We start from the raw sequence: 27,322 nt of genomic DNA, 5'->3' as shown, positions 1-27,322 counted from the left end.
TATAGTCGGAGACTTTAACGCCCATCATCCCTTGTGGAAGAGCGACCGAATAAACAGTTGCGGTAGACATCTTTACCATGTTATTGATACCAAGGATTTTGTGGTAATAAACACCACTATCCCGACCAGGATTGACATTTCATCCCAATCTCCCGACAATAGTTCATTATTAGACCTGACCATATGCACCAAAGACCTGGCCCATAACGTCTCAACAGATGTTACTGATTATCTGTTAGGAAGCGATCATTACGTCGTGCTCACGGAACTCAGCGTAACGGTTGATACTTCGCAGACATACACGAAGAGTTGGTCATTTCATCGCGCGGATTGGGATAAATTCAAAAGCCTCTGTAGTGAGCGATTCTCCGTCGCCTGCGATACACCTCTAAAAATGGAGGACATATCAACTATCATTATAGACGCCGCAGTGAAAAGCATTCCTGAATCTAGACCGGTCTCCAAAAGCTCCGTTCCATGGTGGAATAAAGAGTGTTCGAAATCCCTTCGCCTCAAACGTGCGGCCTTCAAAAAGATGAAGCTGACCTTCAACACGGAGGACGTTATCAACTTCAAGCGTCGACGCGCACAAGCAAAGAAAACTATTCTCGCCGCCAAAAAACAATACTGGGAAACCTTTTGCAGTTCCCTCACTGAAAATTCAAACTTGGCGCGTGTTTGGCACGTAGTCAAAACCATGAGCGGAAGCCGCACCTGGAGTCGTATCACCTCCCTTAAAGTCGGCGATCAAGTGTACACAACAGAGCAGGATAAAGCAAATGCACTGGCATCCTACTTTGCGAGTGTCAGTAGTGATGATAGCCTTCAACCAGAATTCCGACATAGACGCGATGCTATGAAGCAAGCAATGCACCAACGCTTATGCGAAATGCATGAAGACACCACGGGAATAAACATCGAATTCAGTGTTTCGGAACTTATTCAAACATTAAAGCCTCGGAAGAATACAGCCCCAGGCCACGACCGAATATGCTATCAAATGATAATGAATTTACCACCCTCCTGTCTAAACCTTCTATTACGATCCATTAACGAGGTGTGGAAGACAGCCCAGTGCCCATCTGCATGGCGTCACTCCATCATCGTACCTATCCCGAAAAACGGTCAAATTCAAAATTCAATAAAGAGTTACAGACCGATCGCTCTCACCAGCAATATGTGCAAAATAATGGAACGGCCAATCTGCAAAAGGCTATATTGGTGGCTTGAAAACCGAAAAATCCTCCACCCATCTCAAAGCGCATTTCGCAATGTCAGGTCAACTAAAGATAGTATGATGGCGTTACATGATGATCTCTACAAGGCCTTGGGAAATCAAAGATCCGCAATCTGTATATTTCTGGACATCGAAAAGGCCTATGATCGTGTTTGGAGGGACGGAATAATAATCAAACTGCAAAAAATGGGCTTATCCGGAAAACTTATGCGATGGCTTCACAGCTTCTTACATAACCGCACATTTCAGGTCAGAGTAGGAAATAAGGTGTCGGACAGTCATAAAGTTGAAAACGGCATCCCTCAAGGAAGCGTTTTAAGTCCATTACTGTATACCGTAATGATGAACGATCTCCCCGAAATGATTAAAACTAATATAAACGTATTTGCAGATGATGTCTGCATCTGGGAATCTGGCCTCAGTTTTGATAAAATAAGAACCGCGATCCAAGAGTCATTAACCGTAATAGAATCATGGTGCGAGAAATGGGGACTCAGTCTAAATACTAATAAGACGGAGGCAATAATTTTTACGAGGAAAAGGAAAATTCCCGCCGTCAAACTAACGCTCAACCATTCCTATATTAGATTTGTCAAGCAGTACAAATACCTAGGAGTCACTTTTGACTCTCGGCTGAACTTCGCACATCATTCCAAAGCTGTGGTCAAGAAATGCACAATGCGATTGAATGTGCTGCGCTGCCTGTCAGGAACTAATTGGGGTGCTTCCAAATCTTGTCTCCTGATTCTGTATAGGGTGTTGATAAGGTCGGTCATCGAATACTGCATGGAAGCGTACATGTTCTCCCCGAAGTATGTCAGAAGACCAATCGCCACTATCCAGAATACCGCGCTCCGAATATGTTGCGGAGCAATGAAAAGTACCCCGATATACGCACTGCAACATTCGTGCAGAGAAATGCCCATGCACCTTAGACATCTCCAGGCATGCCTAACATACAGGTCGGTCATTCTAGCTCACGATTCCCATCCATGTCAATCAATTACACAGGGATCATGGCATGAAATCTTTCCTGACTCGGAACATTTTATTACATTTAACATGCTGACGAAACGTGCTCCTATATTTCAGAATTTCGGTATAGCGAAACGAAATCTCCTGCCAACGCCACCATGGAAAGCAATGAAGTACTCGATTGACTTGAAAATCGAATCATTGATTAGAAACATAGTACATCCCGAAATCGTCAAACGGGAGTGCGAACAGTATATAGACGATCACATCTATAAAAATCTATACAGACGGGTCAAAGAACGATAACCAATGTGGAGCAGCCTTCTACGTGGACGAAGAAAATCACTCCTGGAACCAGAAACTAATGGGCGTATTGTCGATATTTTCAGCAGAGCTTATTGCAATAAGAGCGGCGTTGGAATGGGTTACGATAAATTGCTTGCCAAATTCTAACATCACGATTTTTTCAGACAGCAAAAGCGCTCTGACAGCAATTAACACGACCACTACAACAGATAACATCGTCATCGACATACAAGAACGCAACAACGTCTTGGCCTTCAATAAGAAATCAGTTTCGATGGTATGGATACCTGGACACAAGAATGTTGGTTTCAACGAGAGAGCTGATCAACTGGCGCGAGACGCAGCAAACGATCTACCAAACAACATAGAAAAACATGACATATCTACGAACGAAGCAAGAACTCTGATCCACGAATTCTGCAAAACCAAATGGGATTATCACTGGACTCAAATCGACATTGAGTCGCAATATCGACGAATTTTTTCAAGCATCGATGATCATACGAACATGCCGCGGCTCTCCCGTAGAGAATCGTCCATTCTCATTAGGATGCAAACGGGGCATTGTCGACTAAACGCTCATCTGTATAAACTTGGACTTCATGAAACGGGACTTTGCGACACGTGTAATCAACTAGAGACGCTTGACCATTTTGTTACTACATGCAATCGCTACCACCGAGCCAGGGTCCATCTAATTCAATCCGCACATAGACACAATATTCCACTTTCGCTTAGTTCGCTTTTGAAAAGTCCTCACGCGCTACAATCACTGTTAGACTTTGTTATATTGTCCACTAGAGACTTATAGTTGTATTATTGAACAAAATAGACATGGTGCAAAAGGCCTCAGTTAGCCGAGAAGCACCCCCCCCCCCTATACATACATACATTCGGAAACGTTATATACCATTATGATTGGTGCCCAGATTACACATATTTCCTGATTTCGGATATAGGTTACTGATTAGGTTATATATATAAATATATATGAGTAGATAATAGTGGACTCAAACCTCTTCATGCGTATGCCATAGTGCAGCGACTGCCTACGCTCCTTCCTCTTGTCCATCACCGAACACTGCGACTAAATAATCCTCCTTCCTTCGCATAAATTCCTATCAATGATCGCGCGAAATCATGTACGGAGATTTATTTCAAATTCCAGTCAATATTGACAACCAATTTGCTAATCAGTCTCGATTAGTGTTTATGGTAATGTGGCGCCAGGATGCGAAGTGAAATTGACCAATTCACTGACGAAAGCGCAATTACGAGTGCCGTGACGCAGTTACATCAGCGAATATTTTCTTTTGAATTTTTTGCTTATGTTATATGTTATGTTATGTTAGTTATGATAAAAGGCAGTCGAAGTGAAGGGTACTGCTTTTTTGAATGTGGTCATTCCGCCAATCCCATCATGTTCGGTTTCCCAGATATCCTTTTCAGCAGGAGCTGAACATATATGCGACACAGTTTGACTGTAATTTTTTTCAGGAACAGTCATGTTTCACAGGAAGCTAAAAGGAAGTGGATACTATAATCCAAGCTTATTGTTTGAATATGTGCACAATACAGCTCGCATCATAAAAACTGCGTCTATGTCACGAAAAACGAGGAGATTTGCTGCCCAATACACGCAAGTAAAGATTGCGATAAATAAAATGACATGACCCGTTTCAATTCATGCTTATCGAGACATCGTAGTAACGTTACTTTGTTACAGTTATGAAATACCTCGATTACGCTGTAAATCTAATGTCGGGGTATTTATTCGGCACTGGTTAACGTTTACAAATTAATAAACCGCCGTATCACATGCACAATTGCACATGCACATGCACATTGCTCATGCATCACATGTAACGCTCGGCAAGCTATAGTGGCGCAGTTGGTTAACACCAATGAAAGTGGGCTTGAACTCCGGTGCGGCCTATATTCTATGTGTCGAGATTTATCTGTGGCCTCATCGCTGACATCACTGCCATAGCAGTGTTTCAAAGCCCAGACTGAAGGTGAGCCGTGCCAAAAGTCAGCAGTAAAGATCAAGTTACGGGAGCATAAAAACGAGAGCGACCTTTGGAGGAAAAGCGAGAGCATGAAAGTCGTCCAAAACATTATAAATACCTGACACTTACGATTGCTGAAGTTATGTGTGGATTAAACCAACGAACATATGCTTCGTATGACTTCTCCTGTGACAGTGCTACTGTTATCAAAGACTAATAAAGCGAATCGGAAAATATGGTAATCCCTCCATAGTCAACCATAGGAATTATGTGGTCAAATTTAAGCAGCAATCGCACATGTGGAAAATGAGACACGGAGACACATTATCAGCCCACCTTGCCCAATATTCACAACCATCACATGACGAGTGGTGTGCAGAGTATAGTCCTGCAACGCTAATGGCCCGCGAGTTCGAATGTGACCGAGTTCGTCTCGAGAATCCCCTTCCTAGCACTTGATGTATATATGAAGGCTCCCTGCGGCCATCTGATTCGCTGAGGCAGCGTCGTACAAAATTCTTACAGCGTATATGTGGATCTTGCTACCAGTTAGGAGCTCCAAATCATAAAAGGATTATTGGCCTAGTAAAATATCGACACAACATGAATATTAAACAATTACAACGGGTTCGATAACATTCGAAACAGGCATGTTCTCTTTCAAAAAAATTTTAATATAGAATTCGACTATTTGATAAATAAATAAATGAACAAAAACATTTTGGCACATGCAATTTGCAACGACACGCTGTTCAACTTTGTCATGGTGTTTTGAAATAATTCTACTACAATTAAATCCAAGACCGCGCAACCCGCCTCCTTCAAGCTTAGTGCAATGTCGACGACTGCGTACAATTGTCACTTCACACTTTCTTCCCGGGGATCATTCCGCCAAAGTTGAAGTTCCCCTCCGGAAATTGGAATATTAGCTCCGGAAATCCTGGTGCACCTACAATAGGCGGGATGACGAGTTTACCGAAGTGTAAATTATGATTGGCTTATAAGTAAATAATATACTGATCCGCTGATTCTAGTGACAGCAATGGAATCCATGTATGAGACAATAATCTTTTGTCCCACATACTGGACTCGGCTCGCATCCATCATTTCAAATCTCTGTATCAGATATAAAAGCGCTCCAAGCGTAGCCTTGGCCACCATGGGTGATGGTAACGATGGATGGGCAAAATGAAGTGATTCGGTCCTCAATATAGTATTAGGCTTCGGTATATTCGAGTATCACTTATCATGACGTCATACTGCATGGTATCGATAGTTTCGCAATTTCAAAGATTATTGTTGCATGCAAACAAAAAGAATACGACGACAGTTAGGACAGATAATTTGTTATTTCATTCGCAATACGATTTCATTCCTCTTTGTGTAAATGATGCGGGTCGATGTCTACATCACATTAATGTGTATTCCACTAACGCGTATAACTTTGTGCCACATGTCCAGTGTGCTCCGATAACACCAAACGGCGATTCAAGGCTTCCTCGGAGGAAATAAACTATCGTTGGAAAAATATCTCTTTGTGGCAGAGGTATATCATCTCGGTGCGCGAAAAATAGTTTCTCAAGGGGAGGTAGAATTAGAAGTACTTCAATATTGACCATCTCTTATTACGAGTAATACTTAATTTAATATCTAATAAATATACCCATCCTCAGTCGCCACTTATAAAGACATTTAACACATAAATTCCACTATCCTCTCATTCCTCTTTGCATTTAATCGAATGAAATGACTCAATTCTAAATTATCAATCCTGCTAAGTTAACATCTTTGACAATTGCACTTTTCCACAATAGTGTGCAAATAAATATATATATATATGGATCTACAAACTATCAGAAGCACTAATCACTCACCATTCCCAACGACAGAAAGAACGCTATCGTGTCGTTTAATTCCGCGAGATAACCGATCCGTAAGAATCGTTTGCGTCCACGAGGAAAGCGCAGCTCCGAGATAGAGAGTCGATTCTGAAGTATTGATAATAACCTTATACACCCGGCGGGATTAAAATATTGATGAACTTACTGAAGCATATTTCTTGCTCCACAAACGAAGCCTTGTAATTGTTGTCCAGAAATTTCGGGCCGTTCTTCTTCTGCGAGTATTTCATGACGTCATCAGCGTAGAAGAAATTTCCCGGGAAGCTCGCGTTCAAGAGCCGCACCAGCTCGATGTTCTGAACGCATTTTGGGAAATTGTTATTCATCGGCGGACGATGCTTAACTCGTTGCACGATGGTACGTACGTTGGGTGGACTAGCCAAATAGATCACTTGTAGGTTGTAGTCCGCCATCTTGTTTTTTAGGCTTTGGACGAAATTGGATCTGAGGTCTTCGTCAAAGTCTAACCCCATTACGATTTTACAGATTGCTTTGTTCCGCTCCCGGGCTCCTTTTGGCCTTGAGGGTTTACACCTGATAATAGCATGATCATGATTCCATAATGAAGTCGAATGATGCGATGTAGCGGCCGAGTTCCCAGACTATTCAAGTAACCATACAGTTGAGATTTATGGCTCTGTAATCCTTCACTAATGGTGCCATGCTTGGTTGTTGGACACTGTGGAACGAAATTTATCAACATAGGCCTATAAGGTTATCTTGTAAATGACTTTTATGACATATACATGTCGAGCACCATGGAAGCATCCGCGTAAACGGTGTCTTAAAACGCGTATAAGTGGACCGTGCTACCAAGTAATCAGATAAGGAAATAGAATATAAAATATCGGCCTGGGTAAATGACCGTTACAGTCGATAACATCAGGAATACCGCAAAACACCAATATCAACCATGTAAGGAAAACAGCAACAACATCGCATAGAGATATTGAAATTATTGAACGATTCTTAGCAATGAATTGGACAATTTATTAATTTTACGGTTGTTATTGTTATCTTCATATATCATGAACATGTGATAGAGTTATTAAGAATGACTGATTTTGATTAGGTTCTCGTGACAGTAGAGGGAGTGTGCGTTCGGAAGATGATGTAGTTGTAGGTAGGTAATAATAATAGTAATGATGTGTGACTTGGAACGGACAAATCACGAAAATGTCTACTTATCAATATGTATACTTCGTCGTCCAGTACAAAGCCATCGAAAAGTATTGCATGTAGGTTAGCATGTTACTATACAAAGACGGCGAACAACGAAATATTCGCAATCAGTAACAAAATTCCCAACTTCCTAACGATAAGGTACCGAATAGAAGTGGAGCAACTACACAAATTTCGTAAAGTTCCTGCGATATACGATTGGATTCAACCTAAAGTTCCTTTAAATTCCAGCACTACATCTGAATACACTCTCTAACAAACGACGTAGACTAGGGCTTCCACTGAAACGGCAGTTGATTTAACAAGAAGGCAATTACAATGATGTAATTTCCGTCAGTGAGTTCAGTTTTCAGTATAATGAGTTTTAGCTGTAAATCGAGATTTTTACCGATGTTTGATCGCCGGCGATATTTACTCCCTGTCAATCAGAGGTCATGATCTCAGTATAAAGAATGGCGACACATGCGATACGTATGGCTAATGTCCACCTTTTGCGTTACACGTGCTATTCGCCTACTGAACCGACACGGTTTATGCCTCGAGGTTATAATTAAAGGCTGTGATGATATAGGATCGGTAGATGTAATTGCGGATAACTAATCCAAACCACAGAATGAACTTTAAAATCATCGCTGAAATTCATAAGGACTCGCTCGCTGGATTCATCCTTACTCAATGAGATAACGGAAGTGTTCGAGTCTCCGTTTAAGATTATTGCTGTTTTGGTATGCATTGCGATTAAAAATAATCATATTCTTATGATTATCTTGTCAATTTTACAGGCCCACCTCGTTCATCGCTCATTCCGATGAAACTGCAGCTCATGAAGCCGTCTCCTTTCAATATGTTTAAAAGTTGCTGTTGTTCATAAATGGAAGGAATCTGGCTGCCTAACGCTATCGACAATGTAGGCTACTTGTGGATAAGGTACATAGAGATGTATACTCACATGTCCAACCAATCGCTTTCGTACCGCCAGTGAACCGCCATGAACGGACGATTCCCCATTACTTTCTCCATAAATTCTTGAGCGAATAGTCGTATCTGTTGCGGTCTAAAACAATTTGTTGTTTCAGTGTATCGGACAATGTAACTCCACTTTTACTGACTTTATTGTAGGAAATTATATGTCTTTTAGTCCGTAGGTATCTAATTGCATTGCATTTAAGTGTCATCAGTTCGCAAACATGATATTTCTATCTCAGACATAGGGCGGTTCATTTATTGTATAGGCCTACTAACCCGTAGAACACTTACGCTTATCTACAAGCCTTTGCGTATCCCCAAATTCATAAAAGCAAGATCTAGCACAATACACATCTAGTGATGAGCGTCGGCGTCATCTACGCAGGCGGCCCGGATTCAAGGTCTGAGGTTATTCTGGGCTCCTTGTTCTCCGTTCTTACGGAGACAAAAAGCCCAGTGAAAAAATACCCGATAAAGAAGGTAAAGAGCAAGAACATAGCTGCTAAATAAGGAGAAAGATCTCGAGGAAGACTGTGACATCGGGCACTAGGTCGAGGTGGATCCCAGTTTTGGATACCCAAACTGGTTGGTCGTTCGACTACCCCTATCTGCTCATTACATCTAGGGTTATCATGCGTCCTCCTTTATCGGGTTTTGGAAAATGTCCCCCCTTTTGAGATTTTGTCCTCTTTTTTGAGAATTTTGCTTAAATATAGGGCAAATTCGACTGATATACAGTACATAAGCACTGAAGTAACGCTCCGGCGGGTATTTCGGGAGTTGAGTCGGATAGCTGACCTTTTTTAGTCAACCAACTGATAATGTGAAAGAAAAACTATTTTGGGAGCTGAGCAAGAAAGTTTACCTTTAAAAAAAAAATTTAGTCAACCGACCACGAAGTGGGAAAAATTACCAATTTTTCATGATTTTCCTCAATTTTGAAGAAGTGTCCTCCTTTCCCGATTGCTTATTACATCGCATTACATCTTGTATATCGCAATGTACATTGTGCGTATGTCTTGGGCAGATTATTTTTATTGATGACACATTACTGTAGGTTACTGGTGCACAACATAAACTATGCATCCACATAGTGTCGAAAGAACCATACCATTAACGTATAGTTTTCGCACAAAACAAAGCCATTTCATTGAATATTCAGTGAAGATCATTGTGACATCTGCTGTTTCATGCAGATACTCGTTCAGAAAGGCGAGGCGTCAGCTTGGAAAGTTCCATCGTATTGTTCGGTGCAAACGCAACAGCGTCAGAGCCACGTCCTAATACCAAATGAGCTTTAAACTATTAAAGTTAGAATCGGCATTTCAGAATGTTTCGGTTCCAATTACGAAGGGCAATCTACCATCCGTACGCCACTGCATATGACGTGCCGCCAACACTGTCACAATTTTACTACCGATCGGGTCTAATTGCATGCGACCAATTAGGGCAAAGATGGGCTTATCATCACAAATGATGTGGTTGGGTTGAGTGTGTGTCCCGACTTCCATGGAGCTTCCGAGACTGGCTCGTGGACCGTAGTGCTCCGTGGAAATCCGGTTAAAAAGCAACGGTATAGAAGTATAGAAGCATTGCAATCAACACCTTCCCCGATATCATGATGAACTACATTATACATTGAAGGAAGCTATAGTTTAATTTTATAGTGGAAGTATTTAGGTTATTATTGGCAAGATTGAATATCACCAACAATATGTTTACAGCTGCTTCCTTCTATCATGACAACGACGGGCTGCTGTTTTTTGGTATTCGTGATGTTTCGACATCAGTGGTAATTTTACACCACACTTGTATGAGACATCACTTACGTTTATGGGATAACAATGATGAGCATCGATAAATCTCTAACACTTAGGACAGTGGTTCTCAACCGGGGGTCCGAGGACCCCTGGGGGTCCGTGAAGCATTTTCAGGCAGTCCGCGAAGCCTCTAAATTTGTAAAATGATTGACGACCTATTTTTATTTATTTTTCAATTAGGAAAAGCATGAGCCATTTCGCTTCGCAATTGATAAAACTTTAGAACTCAAATCATTCAAATGGTCGCCTGAAATGAAATATCCGACTGTGCAAACTCATTTTAATTGTCTCAACTGCCTGCTGGCGCAAACATATTGCTGATTAGAGATGCTTTGTTAGTGTTTTCGGAGAAATGACATGTTGGAGATAGCAAAATCAAACATGGTGACTTGTAAATGCTTGCGAAACATTTTGGTGATCTCAGTGTCAGCAAATTAGTAAACAGTCGTTTGAAACAGAAATCCCGTAATTTTTTCGAATCTGTCCCAATAAAGGAATTGAAACTCTCCACGAAATCCATTTTCTCTGTGATATATTCAACCAATAAAAAACTGCAATATGAGGTGCTAGATAGAAATGACTATAGGCTGGACGTCATATGTTCATAAAAGACCCACACCAGAATCTGTCGTCGGAAGCATTACGCGTTAATATTACAATCGCCACGTTATATCTTAGTGGAAATGGATTTTCGGCACTCCTTCATATCAAATCGAAGACGCGGATTTTCAAGACAATAAATATAGCTAGAAAAATCCCTTCAAAATTATAAAAGTCTGCCCAATTTCTACGTATAGCGTGCTTTGATTATCAAGAAACGACAGTTTGTGGCTGTTTATCAATTAATATTTGCACGAGACTAGTCACGATTGAACGATAATCGAGCTAATTTTGAACGAAAACTTGCGGGGGTCCACGGGGTCGGTGACGGTCGAAAAGGGATCCGCGAAGACAAGAAGGTTGAGAACCACTGACTTAGGAGGAGATTCGGATGTCGAGCTCGTTCGGACAACGATGGTTATGTCCATATATAGTTTAGGCTGAAGTTAACACTAGCGCATTAATATCGGTTCCGAGACCATACATTGAACCGCATATATGGACAATACGACCAGCAAGCGTCTGGTAGTGGATCATCTGAACCAACTCGGAGTTCGATTAATCTCGAGAACAGTAAATCGCCAGCAATGAGTTAGGGAAAGTATACCTTTTGAAAGCCTTCGCAATCTTGGCAAAGGTTGCCAGCCACCGATCCTGGCTTGGCAAACATTTTTTTCCATATACCATTCCGAGGCATTTGTAGTCGTCCACCTTGATGATTCCTTCACTGAGGTCATTTGGCACTAACTCTTCATACGTCTTGATTTCAATGACTTTCGTAAACTGGAATATAAGTGTGTTAGGGTCGGAATAATCCTCTGATAAACATCTAATTCACGCACCCACTCTACGACGGAACAGTATGTTGGTATGGTGGGCCTATATGTTTTGCATATGGGCAGTTGAATAGTCGCGAAAAGCAACAATACGGCGATGGCTCTTGTTGCTACTACCATTATTATTAATATATATATTATATAATATTATATTATAAAAGTCTAGTGGCGCTTATCACTTATATCAGGGGCGTGCAACTTCTCCAGTCGGCGGGCCGGATATGGGAAAACGAAGTAGCCTACTTGGCGGGCCGGATTCCTGAATCGATACGCTAAAGGCATATTTATCCACCTCTACAAGGATTGGTCGTATTCAATGTAAACTTTATGCTTGAAACATCGAGATGAAAGAAGTATTCAATGAATTTATTAACGCTGTTGAAGTCAATGAGACATCTGTGGTCTATCAAAGTTGTGTACAGGTTCTTTTAACTCTGGCTGCATGTCGGATTCAAAGAAAACTAATAACCAAAGAATAACTAGCAATCACCATTATTTGTGTCTGAAAAAAGAAACTAAAGAATAACCTACAGTCCCCATAACTTGACGTAGTAAGCAAGTACTGGATAATTGTGGATGACTGTGACCGCCGGCCTTATGTTGCTGTCACTGACCTATATAAAGGACTGGTGCGCCATCGTCTGTAATTACCTTCTGTTACAAAAAAAACTTTGGAAGTTAATTTAGGGTGGACTCTACGGATCGCTAGCACCCGATATGAGCATTTGAACACGGATTCGAATGATTTTGAATTGCAATTATAGGACGTCATCTTGTTTGAAAGCCCACATCAGTGCACAGTGTTAAGATTATGATTGGGCATTATGATTTCGCTTCCGTAACTGTTTTGCGATTTTCAGACGATAATACACTTCGCTAGAAGTTGCACAACTTTCGCCAGGAATCAATTGAATCAATAACGTCAAATCCGTCACCACAATAGGATGCACTGATTCACGTAATCGCTTGCGTTGTTTACAGCCACCCGTAAACATGCAAATGTCACATGACGATATTCGCATTGCTGAACAAATATTTTTACGGATTGTAATTACCGGGTTCGATAAATCAAAACAACACTATTGTAGACCCATCGAGTAATTAGCTGGAACTGCGAGTCACTAACACTCCACTTCAGACACTGCAATGGTTTGGATTGCAATTCTAGCTTGATCCTAGAGATGAATTGCATCGTTAATACGCTATTTACCCGTAGACCGGCCGCTCTCTGAAAGTGGCGTATTCCGTCGTCCCTCTTCTTGTCAAATATTCCGCACTTCACGATTGCGTCAAGATTGTTTTTGCAATTCTTTTGAAAATCCCTCATGCCCAACGTAGGGATAACCTGGAAATTTATCGTACAGATGCGATTCCTCAGATATTCATTGAACTCCGTGTGTGCCAGACCTGGGCAAAGTGCGGCCCGCGTAGCTATTCTGAGCGGCCCACGATAAGTTACTTGGAACTCAAAACATAAAACCTACTTTTTAATGCTGCTGCGTGGACTATAACCTTAGGCTGTATAAACTGAACCGAAAATGCGTTTACTTTCAATCCTGTTCATTAATATGCCGCAATTACGCAGACTACGTTCCTCGCATGCGTAATCCAGATTAAAAATAATGTCAATCTAGCCAATTATGACGTAACAAAAAAGTCAGCAAACCTTCTTTGTTGCCTTTGTCACATTAGGCATCAATCGGTCGGTGCTTCAAATTGTCACGTGATACGTAAAATAAGTCAATCAGTGTAGAGATAATTAACCTACGGATAGATACGCAACACCCGTCGTCACTCTTGCTTGCTCAGTGAGAATTGCTTCTCAGCAATCTGAAAGCAACATAATTGCTAATCTCATAGCTGACGACCCGAGCGCTCAAATGAAATATAGGTAATCTTATTTGAAAGCTACTGTCGCGCTGATTCTGAAAATATACATTAAAATTTCATTAAGGCAACGAAACCTTCCCGAAATAGCCTACAAAGTCTTAAAATCGGCATCGTTCTAAACAATCGCAGCGACGCAGCACAATGACCACAACAATGACCCTTGCGTGGTTGCGATTGTTCAGGACAATGCCGATTTTCAGACTTTGAGGTGTATTTCGAGGGGGTTCAATTGTCGTGATCAGATTTTATTGTATATTGTCGGAATCAGTGCAACAATAGCTTTCAAATAAGATCAAATATATTTAATTTGACCGCTCGTATCGTCCGCTACGGGAGTAGCAATAATGTTGCTTTCAGATTGCTTAGCAGTAATCGACTCTGAGCAAGCAAGCGTGACGACGGGTGTTGCGCATCCATCCGTAGGTTATTTATCTATAATAAGTGCTCGCGACTACTGTAAGTCATCATCACACATAAAGGGTGAATGGGCATGTCATAAAAAGAAAATCGAAAGCGGAAATTCAAAGAAATTTGGAGCACCAAATATTTGTTTACTGGAGTCTGGGGGAAACCGGTCTTTTAAGTAGTTAGTACCGAACAGGTCACAGTGTTTAAGGAGTATAATTTAAGTCGGCCTTATGACAAAACACACGAAGACATACACTCGGTCAAGCGAGAGTGAATTTCAGAAGAACTGCAAGCTTCGCTCAACAACGAGACTGTTTCGCCATTCTGCACATTTTCCGGAAGGCAGCGATCAAGACAGTAAGCTTTGTAGTATTCCAAATATATTTCAATGTATTGGCAGAAGCACGCGGATAGGAGTTTAAAGAGAGTTCAAAATGTATCAATTTTAACATTGTTTCGAAATATGACGGCAAATAAATATTATTTTTTGCTAATAAACTGTCAGTTTCTGATTCCCTAATATCAACACATCCACTTAGCAGCATTTATCAAGAGTGTATTTCAATTCGTTCAATTTAGAAATAACATGAATATGCTGGAGAACACAGCTGAAATTTTCGACTCGGCCCGCCAACGTATTTTCTGTTTTCATTTCGCCCGCAGAGAAAAATAATTGCCCAGGCCTGGTGTATACGGTGAGACATTTTTTAATCCGTTTTGTGTAACCAGAGTATTGTCTTTATATAGGGTTAGCATATTATGAGCTCAGTAAAAAATGACACATTATACAGGTTAGGGGTTATGTTAGCAGACGAGAATGCGACTAATTTGTAAATTGTTACAGGAAATTCTATTAGGTTGACTAAAAAAATGTCATTATCCCAACTCGACCCGAAAAATTAGCTCTACCGTGAAGTCGTTTATTGTAGACCTTCTTCTAGTCCATCTTGCCGTCACTGTCGTCGAAATCCAGATTTCGCGTCATTATTTACGTTTTTTAGCTGTACCTGTACAATCACCAACGAATTGCCAAAAATGTGGACATTCAAACGTCCTCGGAGGACATTTTCGATTTCTTGAAAAAGGAGGACATATGGTAACACTATATTTTCCTTGACCCAACTAGTTATGATTCCGATAAAACAACATTCATACAGATGAAGTAAAACAAATGATTTTACTTCCTCGTAGCGTATACACGGCACTGTTTTGTGTAGCCTACTCTTGGTACACATGTGTGTTTCCTCCAGTGGTAATTTTTATCACAGGTATCAATTGTAGTATTCAACAAGTAGTCGGTGTGTAAGCGTCAGTAAGTAGAAATAGAAGTTATGAATTTCTACTTTAATAGAAGCAGATGAACCAAAGGCTTGAAGTAGAAGAAGAAAAGTGAAGTTCCATAATGTGCTCAAGTATGAAGTTCCGAAAATAAGATTTAGTCGATGGTTCGCATACTTTTAGCAGTAAATCCGAGTTGGATATTTTCATAACGGTAGGGTGCATCTTTGTGACTAACGCAACAATTACTATTCAGACACTACTAATAAATGACATTTTTGGAATATATTCAGTTTCAAGCGGTTTTTATGAGAATTTCAGTCAGAAAAGCGACGCAAAAATATCGCGAAACTAGATTCTACTTCATAAAGTGTGAAACGTAACCAGTTTTTCCTAATAAACTGTTGAGTAGTACTGGGAGTAGTCTAAAAATTTACGGAGGTGTCACTTTACGGAAGCTCAGGACGCGTCTTCACGGCTAACGCAAAATGACCAATGGCGACATGAATAGGTGTAATCGTCGGATGTAGGCCTATATATATAGTTCCCATTTTACAGGGGTTATTTTACGTAGTAGATATAGGCCTACTTCGTTACTGGTAACCAAGGTAGCAATAAATGATATATGTTACTGATTACGAATCGTACAACACACAGCAACATAAAATAACGTGATAGCATAAGTCGTTGACACTCTTTGATAGGTACAATGGGATGCTAATCAAATCCGCTACTAAATGTATGCTTTTATTTGCCTGGTTTGACATTAACTTAAATGCATTCACGAAAATTAATACTATTGAATGTATGTCGGTTATAAAATGGTCCGAGGACGTACCTTTCGCAAAGCTCCGACGTCTATCGTATCCATCGCAGGCCATACTAAATCCACAGTGTAATTGGTGTCGAAAATCGGCAGCACAAACGGATTTTTGGCTTTGTCCCCCATTCTCGGATGCCTGCCATAAAAAAGTCCCCATGGATGTATTACAACGAGGAAAGCAGTGGACATATGCTTGACTCAACCTATGAAACACAGGTACCACTGCTGTTCGTCCCATTTCATACGCTGTAACCACGCCTTGACGGAATAATCGGAAAAGGTTGTTTGGCCCCATGTCGAAGTACAGCATCGGTAATATATACCCGCTAGATTTGAGCTTTGGATCAGGCTGAAATTATAACAATCGTCGGTAACTCTTCCTAGCCGTGGTTATAGTCTGGTAAGATATGTCAGTTATTGTATATACCATCATTGCTGATGATCGAACACAGGATTTGCCAGAGATCACATATGTGAAGATAACTACGGTAGAATGTCGTCTGTCTCGTGTTATAATCCACTCAATCATGCTACATATGACACGGTCAGACTTCTTACAATGAATTATACCCCCGCAAATCTGTAGATAATCTTGTTGAATATTATAGATCGTCTTGATCGGATCAAGTTTACTATAAGATAAGGTAATGATATGAGATATGCTGGCATCTCAAAATATTCGTGCCTTCAAATTATTTTCATGTCACGTATACAGATACGCCAGGGGTCACAAACACGCAGCCCGAGAGGTCACATTTTGCGGACAGCGACAATATTCGAGATTTCGGAAGAAGGATAAGTTAAGAACTTTGATATTCTGAAAATTGATGTCAGTTTCAAAATGTTTTTGGTGTTGCTCAAAACAATCTATTCTCATGTGCCAAACATCACTATTCTGCACTAACTGATACGGCTTCGGCGATGGTAATAGCATTCTATTGAGGTCGAATTAGATATTATGAATGGGCATATATTGCCTATGCGTGCAATGGCCCAGACACTGCCAAGACCGAGACGCTTAGAACACGACTTTTGGCTTCCCCATAAGATCAAGATTCACGATGAGGTAGTTTTCCAGCAAGTACTGTGTCCAGCTAACCTTAATATCGATTCTTTATTCGCTGAAAATTGTTGTCAGGTTGACTATCGTGCGCAGCTAAGAGTTCAAAACATAATGGAAATGATGATCGGATATTTCTGTGCCATTTGTATCTTTTTCTGATAAAATAATATTTCTACGGTGGTAACTATGCACATCGTCCATGTTTAAAGAGCACAACGTTGTAGCGACGTAAAGTTTTATAAACGTGGTTGTTAAACTGTGCGTTATCTCGACATTGAAGTTATGCGTCCCTGGACCTTCACGAAATTGGAGAAGTGGCCCACGACCATATTTGAGTTGCAGACCCCTCATAATGGCAGATATGTAATCTAATATGTCTCCAATCTACTGTATGGTAGATATCAGAGATGAGCGGATTTGAAATTGCTATGTCCTAATTCAATCTAAATCCGAAGCTTCAAATCCAAATCCTAATTCATAACTTTTGTTTATTCAAATCCTAATCCTGATCCTAATCCGTTTCAAACTTGGAATTCCACTTAAAAACTAAAGCCTACATCTTATATGCCTATGTAATTCTGTAAAAATGAAATAAAGCGCTGAATGGGTGAATTAATAACTTTGCAAACTACGTAAAGTCGTGGTGGGAAGAAAAACTTGGTCGTTATTTGCTACGGTACATCTATCTATCCGAAAATCAGCAAATCAAATCCTAATCCTAATCCAATATAAATCCGACAAAATTTGACAAATCCTGTTTTTCAAAATCCCAATCCTAATCCATGCTCATCTCTGGTAGATACGGTATCTTTTTTAACCACTATGTAAGTTTATTCTCCAGTAGTAAATGTTCTTAGCATTCCTCCTTGCCTGAGCGCTCCTGGTGTATGATAGCCCGTATGATAAGGCTAGGAAAGGGATAGTTGTTTTAATGCACACAAGAGTAATAAAATTTCTCCAAAGGTAATTTTCATTTTCAACTTTACGGGAAAGTTCGTGCGGATACATTTTTCAGTTCGACATATCCTTTCTTAAGACACGCTCTCATGAATAACAATATGTCAGTTTTGGTCAGAATTAGTTCGAGTCATGATTTTGTGATTATTCCTGTATTGATGAGGAAGGGAGTATACATCGACGAACATCGTCTTTTAAATACAGACACATATTCGAACACCAGAAGCTATGTTATCTTGATATGCTTTAGGTAAAGGCTCTCGGTACCGATACAAACACCCTGCCGTCAAGCTGCCTATACCAGGATAAATCTGACGAATCTGATACTTACAATGTTTTGGTTGGCAAAGTCAGTCCTTACTCCGAGATCGGGGATTTTACCTTTACCCTTAAATTGCGACTCATCAAACGCCGGCCCCACTGCTTCTAAAAATAAAAGTGAACGAAGTATATGATGCGGTTTGTAGAATATTATGTCTTCTCAACCCGCTCAGGATCATATTTAACTTGTTGAAAAGTTACACGGTCACTGATACTAAAATCTCTCTATGGGTCGTAAACGCGCGACTATAGCAATTGTGGTTGTTGGATATTATAACGCAAGTGGTCTTGCTCACCACATCCAAAAATTATTTTGCACGGTTTATATAGAACATCGTCTTTTAAATACAGACACATATTCGAACACCAGAAGCTATGTTATCTTGATATGCTTCAGGTAAAGGCTCTCCGTACCGATACAAACACCCTGCCGTCAAGCTGTCCCAACTTTTTTTTTATAGCTGTGGCCCAGTTTCCGGTTTAAAAATGTCTTCAGGCCCACCTCTTATCCTAGACTCCTAGAGTCATAGTCCCGTTCAATACGTGGTAATCGCCGGTGCCGATATGCCTATTTCTCTAAAATATGCGCACTTTTCTCTTTCTAATCGTATTTAAATCTAGACCTCTAGGGACATGAAATTTGACATCGATTGTTAGGGAGCCTGAAGATTTAATCGCCAAGCGAGCAAGATTTGGAATAAAAAGTTCAGCGCTAACTTGCATGCATAATTTGGATTAAGATGTTGTACTCTACTTATACCGCGGTAAAAGTGTAAGGTAGGTTCGAGTTTCGTGAGCCATAGGTGTATAATTGTATACTCACAACCGTATAAGGGTGGTACCGGTCGAAATACACACTCTTTTCTCCAAGTGTGAACAATGTACTTCCATAATAATCATTGTAGCTTATAACTGCCATTAGAATATACTATACGCACTGAACGCGCTTGATGTGGAACCATGCCATGGAACCATGGAACCATGTCATAAAGCCCCAATAATTTATCAGCATTGTTGCGAGCAGGATGAAACTATATTGATAGACGCTCTCGATAACCCGTGGTCTACACTGAAGAACGCACCTTTTCGCGGTTTCGTGAGTTTCTTAGGCTTCTTCGCAGCTGCCTGAGGTTTGTTTCCATCCATCGGTTTTTCTTTTAGTTCCTCTGCCTGGACTTTCAGTATTTCAGCCGGTGGTGCCTTATCATGAATCTCTGATTTCTGTTACCCCACGAGAAATACAATAATTACTTTTCGATAGCAACGGAGTGAGGACCGGATGACAGAGGAAAGTAAAAAAACTGTACAACGTATCTGACGATACGGTTGAATTGTTGAGTATCCATAGTTATATACGATTAGGCCAATATCCACAACATGTGAACTACAAACAATTTCACATAACCTGTTGCTGGATTGCAACAAACGACGAGTTGCAAATAATATATATACATGGACTCGAATCTGATATGGAAATAGTTTAAATAGAATATTTAAATTACGATCACGAAGGGTATGCATATCTTCATGTCGGTAAACGTTATATGCCGGTATTTATCAAGCACGTGTACTCTGTAAGTTTTTGTTGTTTGTGGTATTCATGGTGTTCTCGACTGCAACGGTCATTTACACCAAGCCGATTTTCTTCATTTTGATTTCGTTTCTGTCAACATGTAGCACGGCTCACTTCTACCTTATTTTAAGACGCGGAGCAGATGGCGAGGAAGAGCCTGACTAGATAAACCTCGAACACCTCGGTAGGCATTATTGAGTATACCTCGTTCGTTATCGAGTTGCAGCTGTGTATCATACTCCTACGCTATCTCGCCACTAATTTATAAGATAGAGCTCTCATTGATCATTTCATTCCTCATCGTTAACAAACAATTAACAATAATACGCATCGATAGGATTATCATTTAATTTCAGGTTCTTTAAATTGTAAATTCAAGCATGTGTGTATACATAAGAGGTATTTACCAACAACAGAAATATTAATCTAGCTAGAATGCCGTCTATTGGGCGGATCCAGAATACATGCGGCGCTTCTTATCGACTTCGATGTCCATTCTAGTTTGGAAAACGTATGATTTGTTACATATCTCTCTAATTAATTGCCCATGCCATGCTATACAAGACTTGGAAACATGAGTATTTGATTACGCCACTGAATTATACAATTCTTAAACACAGTTTAACATCTTAAATGTAACGAATACCGTATAAAATGACGTTATTTGTAGTGGCTAATGTCACAAAGTATGTGCGATAACCGTAAAGTAGATATTTTGCGAGGGCTTTGATCATCTCTATACCCAGCAGGCGCAGCACACATGTGGCCGTTCCACTAATAGGCTATATAAGATAAACATATCCGACAAGTATAGGTATTACGGGGTACTCGCTGCTTGGAATCAGGCCGATCAATGCAATATGGGGATTGTTTCCCAACCACGATGAAACAGACGTCAATGTGTTGCCGAAGAGATATCAATATGATGTATTTCGCCTCAAAGTCGTGCATCCCCGAAATATCACTGATTCAAATTGGGAATAACAAATGTACCAGATTGCTGAACGTTGTGTTACTTATTGTCTTGGGACGATTACCATCACCACAGCAGAATGTCCAAGTGGCCTACATCAGTCGCAGCGAGAATATCTCTCCTATGCGAACTTCATGACCGACGCGCTGTGGAATATGTATTCGCGACGAAACCGTGAAAGAGTTAGTATGTTTGTATTGTCGGCCAGCCGTTATCTGTATAAACATAAGTCTTGGATGCAATCGAATAATTGGATGTCAAATGAAATCACTTGTGATGTAATCGCCACACAAACACAATAAAAACGACACATATGAACGAATTGCACAAACAGTGTTCCATCCTACAGGGATTTTATTGTACATATATAAAGATATAGAGGGTGAAACCAATGCGATCCAAGCAATAGCATGAAGGTTATTGATGTATTATATATCATTTTCTTTTCATAGATATATTGTAAAAATTTAGTCTTTTAGGTTGATTTTGCAAACACCAATACCATATAATCCGAAGAGCGGCGATAAGCTCGCGTCTCCTTATCCTTACACTCTAGATCCCAATTTGTGTTATTACACGAAATCGAGTCAGGCGCAACAAAAAGATTTGCGGGTGTGCTCAATAACTTTTAGGTATATCAGAACTCTCAGTCTGTAGATCAGGGTACACCAACCTGCCGGTCGAGTCGCATGTGGCCCGGCAGGTCACATACTGCGACCCGCTTTAGGTCAGGGCATCAGGTCTGAGTCACATGGCAGAATGAAATCGAGTGGTCATCACAATATCCGATTAGTTTTCCCGTTTATTCAACTTGATAACTAAATAGGTCTATCGCCCGACTTCGAGCTCAAAATCAGTGATACAATATCGTACAACATTGTTAAAGTGATAAATTAAGTTATGTTACGATATTGCAATATTGCGGCCCGCTGCGCCTCGTCAGTTGCAAAGTAGCCCGTTACCCACTTTGAGTTGGTGACCCCCGCTGTATATTATATAAATTATAAAGGCTATTCGCTTGTAATACTGTTTTCAAAAGTAAATGTCGAAATACGTACCATCTCCATCACATGTTGCTGCATGGGATGCGAATCCTCCTTTGCGTCTTGTTCTGCCTGAAAGTATATACAATCCGCTAACACAGTGTTTCACAACTCCTGGCTCGCGGCGCGAACATGAATCGCCGAACAGTAGGCTACAAGATGGGTGTCGGTAGTGGCAAGACTCTAAAATTTATAGCGACTTCTAGAATAGGCATATTATGTCGAGGAATATGAATTGTTTTGTCGAGATGGAGAATTGCACACTAGGGGGTGATCTATATTTTTTAGGGGGAATCTGAGTGCGGGATTGGAAATCTCTTTACAGGGTACGGTAAAACCGGACTCGACACATTTTCATATTTTAATGGTAGAGCTGCTAAGTATTAAACTATTTCCAAATGTGTAGGCCATTACTTTTTCGTGATTTATGGATAAAATTATATGCAAAATACTATTTGAAATGTTACTATTTAGAATGAATTACCCCATTTAATTTCTAAAACCATATCAGGTGAGCTAAAAGTGGGGCGCTCGATAGGCTTTCGTGCGGCCCGGGACGTTCTGTCGACCAAAGTACTGCTATAAGTTGGTACAAAGTCAAGGCAAATACATGAAAATCAGGCCACTAGTGATGATTTCGAATCTATCGCGAAAAACGATACCCAATTCATGCAATTACCGCAATGTCCTCACAAATGAGAGCGATGATTTATTTTGACTGAACATCGGGCCGATCGTGCAAAATATGTTAAACTTCCCACAATGTTGCCACAACGAAAGTGACGACATTATTGTATTTTGATTTATTTATTTCATGGACAACATCATACCGAGTGTTCAATAAATGAGATGGAACGGTACGCTTTGGATTCGCAGAAATCCCTATTTTTAGTCAGGTCCTGACGTGGGAAAGATGATCGTGTTTAGTAATTTCACATGTCTTTTGTATTCTAGTTAAATATCGGTGGATAGGGTCTGCGAGATACAAACGCTTTGAAACAAGTGCTTTAAATCAGTGGTTCTCAAAGTGGGGTCGTGAAAGCATATGAGGGGGGCTCGAGACTGCGGTCAAATGATTTTTGTCGCGCTCTGAATGACTCACTTCCAATTCATAGTTATTGCTCTGTGTAGCCTACATTCCGAATTTCATATTTGAGAGGGCACTATCATGAAGGGGGGCTGCCTAAAAAATGAGAACTACTGCCTTAAATGATGGTGAATTATGCTCTGTCACAGCGTTTGAATTTCAGTAAATCGAACTAATAAGGAGGGCAGGATGCTGCATATAGGTTAAAACCTATAGGAGCCCATCATCTAGTAATTTCCCATATTCAAAGGAAAATGAGCCGAGTTACAACTTAAGTCGGTGTGGAAGCCGGGTCAAATATGATATTGTCATTACCTTTCTGACATCTATTGGTGGACTAACGAGTCGTGACACTGGTACATCATCATTTTCGCCTTCTCGCTCATGAACATTCTGGAATATGAGAGGCACATTGGTGCAAAGACTCATCATAATCTGGTCTTCATCAACTTCCCATACTTACTCTTCCGGAGTTTGGCGTTTGCATAGTTTGTGCTTCTAATATTTCTAACATAAGATAGACCATCGCCACAGCGCCAATGAGTTCGAGGGTCCTCTTCAATAGCTTCTTGCGGAAGACTCTTGCGATCTGAAGATAATTTTCTTGAGCTATGCATGACCGTAACTGTCGCACCCCAAACCCCCCAATTGGGGGGGCCCGAGCTCGAAGGGGTCCAAAATTATGTTGTGAATTAGCGTAAATTATAGAGTAATTTTTGAAATTTATGCAACTTTTTCAAAAAAAAATTTCGCTCTTGGTGCGATATCAAGTTGCCAAATATCTTGGTGATGGGATACTCTTCCCCCAAGAAAATTAACGCAAGATTTATATAAATGGGCATATCGGCGTTGGCCATTACCGCGCCACGAAGCACCAAGAAATAGAAATTTTTCGGTCATGTTTCATGCGACTCCAACAAGTGTTCCAGAACGATCAGCAGCGAGAAAACCTTGGCCGAAAAGGACTGACCTTACGTTGACCGAAAACTTCGTTATATATACGAAATACATATAGCTTTAATTGTCCATAGGCGCTTAAATGACTGGCGCCGAATGTTCCTGTGTTGGCAATCTGAACCTCACAAAACAAATACCATCCAACAGGGAAACATTATATGCCAGTGAAGAAATACCAATTTGACATCATGTGATCTTTTAGTTTAGTACGTTTTGGCGACTCTATATTTTTTGATATAGCATACAGGAGGTCTCAAAATAGCATTATGTAACGAAGTCATACCAACGGGTCCGCCCGCCTGAAGATGTTTAACTAATATTTACGGGCCCTACCGTTTCCAGGACACCTCACTCAGCTCTACCAGTAAATCTGATTACGTGAGCAGAGAGGACAAGAAATTAATAGCAATATATATGCGATTCCCGATCTTATTGACAGTTTTGATAATGAATTATCGAAAATTTTCGCGCTTCGCGCTGGCTTTCTAAACAGCACTGCTATAATTTCGTGGCACAAGCAAACAGCCAGATGGGGGTCGGTTTATCACCCTATGGGAGCCAAACACTCAAGTTTTTTGGGGGGGCTGACGAAGTGCTGTTTCGTTCCTGCCAACGGATATACACCGGAAGATGTTCAATTATTATTGAGGGGTCCTACTTTTTCAAACACACCTCACTCAGCTCTCCCGGTAAATCAGATTACTTGTGCAGAAAGGATAAAAATTGATAGCAATACATATGTAATTCCCGATCATATAGACCGATTCAATCATGAATTATAGAAATTTCTTGCGCTTCGCGCGTTAAGGCAAAATTGAAGCTGAATCAGTAAAGGGACGCCCCATGTAGATGATATGTAGCGATAAACAGCGTAAAGCCTGAGGGGCGTCTGGGGGGCGAAGCCCTCCAGAAGTTATGTTTATCACCTTATAGGGGGGGCCATGACAAACGTTTTGGGGGAGGGCTGACGAAGTACTGTTACGGCCCTGGAGCTATGATAGTAAATATAATATTCATATCTTGAGTTGTTGAAGCTAAGCGATTTGATGTTTTCTGAGGCGACCAAGAGTGCAACGTAGAGCAATGAAGTAAGCAATATCTTACTGATATTCTGCATTTTCTTCCAGATCGGGCCATCTCAGTCGTTCAGTGATGGAGCCGTTGCATTAAGAATTCTGCTTCTTTAGATCATCATCAATCTCAATATCACTTCAGTTATTGGTGACACAATAATATCATAGATCATCGAAATCTGTTTATATTGGTAGGAATAGATAAAAGGATACTTGCGAAAGAGAGATTCCGGTTTAAATCAGAAAAGGGACTGTGATGAAAACATTTTAAATATTAGTTGTTAATGCGAATATTCTACGTGGTAACTGCATTTATGTATGTATGTATGCATAATTGGAAATGGTGCGTATAACTGCAAATGGTCTTTTGCACCATGCCATTTCAAAATCGAAAGCTCTATAGTCTATACCAGTGCTTTTCAACCTGTGTGACGGTTCGCACTTGTGCGAATGAAAAAAAATTGCAGTTCGAATGACGAACATGGTGCGAACGGTGCGAATGAAAATCCCGGATGAGTGCGAATGACGAAGGTGGTGCGAATGGTGCGAATGAAAATCCCGGATGAGTGCGAATGAAAATTGTGAATAATAATTGTTAATTTTCCTGACCTGGAATAATTCAAATAAACCTAATAGGAAATTCAGAGGCGGTGTAACTTTTGTTGCTGCGACGCAATAGTAAAAACTTGTTTAACTTACGACCCACCACTAATCGTAGCTCTGACAAGCCATAGTGAATTAATATTTTCGCACTATAATTATTACGAACCAAAAGCCTGGTTTGGAAGCTTGTGCTGTGGCAGACATACAGTATACCAGCATGTCCGAGCCTGCGATGCACTGGAAAATTGTGTTAAATTGATTTGCTGCTTACTTTCGCTACACAATCATCATACTTTCGTATTAACTGTTCGATTAGTGCGAGGCACGAAGATAGTAGTAAATACCATCATTACGGACACCCATTTGCAAGTTACTGTAACGCAAATTTTATCCCTAAAGGGTTATTAAAGTAGGGACCAGTGGTCGACACGGTGTCAGAGCTATCTCTTAATATGTATGTAATATTTGTTGAATTCATTGAAAAATTCCTGCGATAGCTTTTACAAATCCAAGATCAAGATGTTGGGTAAGCGACACACGCAGAAAATATGGATTTATCATGAGAATTCATCATAAGATTTGTCCGACTGTTCTTTTTTCTTCTGGAATCATGGTCGAAGACCGTTGGGATGAACTACTGTAGTGACTAGGGATGTGCAACGAGCGAGTTCAGGTCTATGAGACTGATTCATTTCGAGGCCAACCCCTTCTGCGTCGGGTCACATGAGGACGTTTTGGCCAACAAACGGCTGATAAAATGCGGTGTCAAAACATAAGCGTCGACATAACCTTGGCCAAATAATGACCGATGCCGGATGGCCAAGCCGTTCGATATGGATATGCTCTGCTGTCGCCACGGAATAGTCCCGTTCTTGTAAACCAGGGGTGTCAAACATACGGTCCGTGGGCCGCATACGGCCCGCCAAACGATTTTATCCGGCCCGCGAAACCATTCCGAGTAGATTGAATAATGCTGGTATAATCCAGCACATTTATCACAAATGTTGATTTTTTAAATAAAATACTTCCGTTTAGTATTCTCTAAAGACAGCAAATGTCGGGTATGTTCGCAGGCCACATCATAATCACCCCACTATAGTGTTTTGGTTTCACACTCGTTACCACGATAGGAGCAAATCGGCGACATTGACACCCAATTTCGAAAAAGAAAAAAAGTGCGCACTGAGTTGAGTTTTATGGAATAATATGCCAAAAAGTAGTTATTCACAGAAGCGAAAAGGACATTGCTTGACCGTTATAGGAAGTTTACAAGGATAATATTATATTAACACAAAGATATTGTTCCAATATCAGTGCATGGTCCCGCTGCTGTATCATTCCAAAGTCCGCGTTTACAGTTTACAGATTACGACTAAAGCAAAGGGAACATAAAAATAAGTGGACTTGTATCGTCGTTTCCGCGACCGCTTTAGCAGCGGTT

The 27,322-nt window shown here is 40.6% G+C and overlaps 1 protein-coding gene and 1 long non-coding RNA gene across 2 annotated transcripts in view; both read right to left on the bottom strand.

Annotated features, from left to right (window-relative positions):
* LOC145438169 (uncharacterized) overlaps window positions 1-27,322 on the bottom strand; it is a 373,612-nt gene that overhangs the window by 63,175 nt on the left and 283,115 nt on the right. The window lies entirely within an intron of this gene.
* On the bottom strand, window positions 3,657-26,775 carry LOC145438138 (uncharacterized). Its single transcript, XM_080315515.1, has 15 exons — window positions 25,310-26,775; window positions 23,712-23,837; window positions 23,564-23,641; window positions 22,177-22,233; window positions 19,655-19,793; window positions 18,583-18,677; window positions 16,435-16,580; window positions 16,247-16,367; window positions 13,043-13,177; window positions 11,604-11,779; window positions 8,560-8,664; window positions 6,794-6,962; window positions 6,574-6,724; window positions 6,402-6,515; window positions 3,657-5,476 (listed from the first exon to the last, which is right to left on the bottom strand). Exons 1-15 carry the CDS (start codon window positions 25,340-25,342, stop codon window positions 5,391-5,393), a joined length of 1,731 nt encoding a protein of 576 aa, XP_080171641.1. The 5' UTR covers window positions 25,343-26,775; the 3' UTR covers window positions 3,657-5,390.

This window comes from Botryllus schlosseri, chromosome 4 (assembly GCF_051294905.1).
Source record: "Botryllus schlosseri isolate E-star chromosome 4, Bs_hap1, whole genome shotgun sequence".
Taxonomy (NCBI): domain Eukaryota; kingdom Metazoa; phylum Chordata; class Ascidiacea; order Stolidobranchia; family Styelidae; genus Botryllus; species Botryllus schlosseri.
The sequence above is the reverse complement of the archived record's forward strand: the minus strand, read 5'-3'. Positions and strand labels throughout refer to the sequence as shown.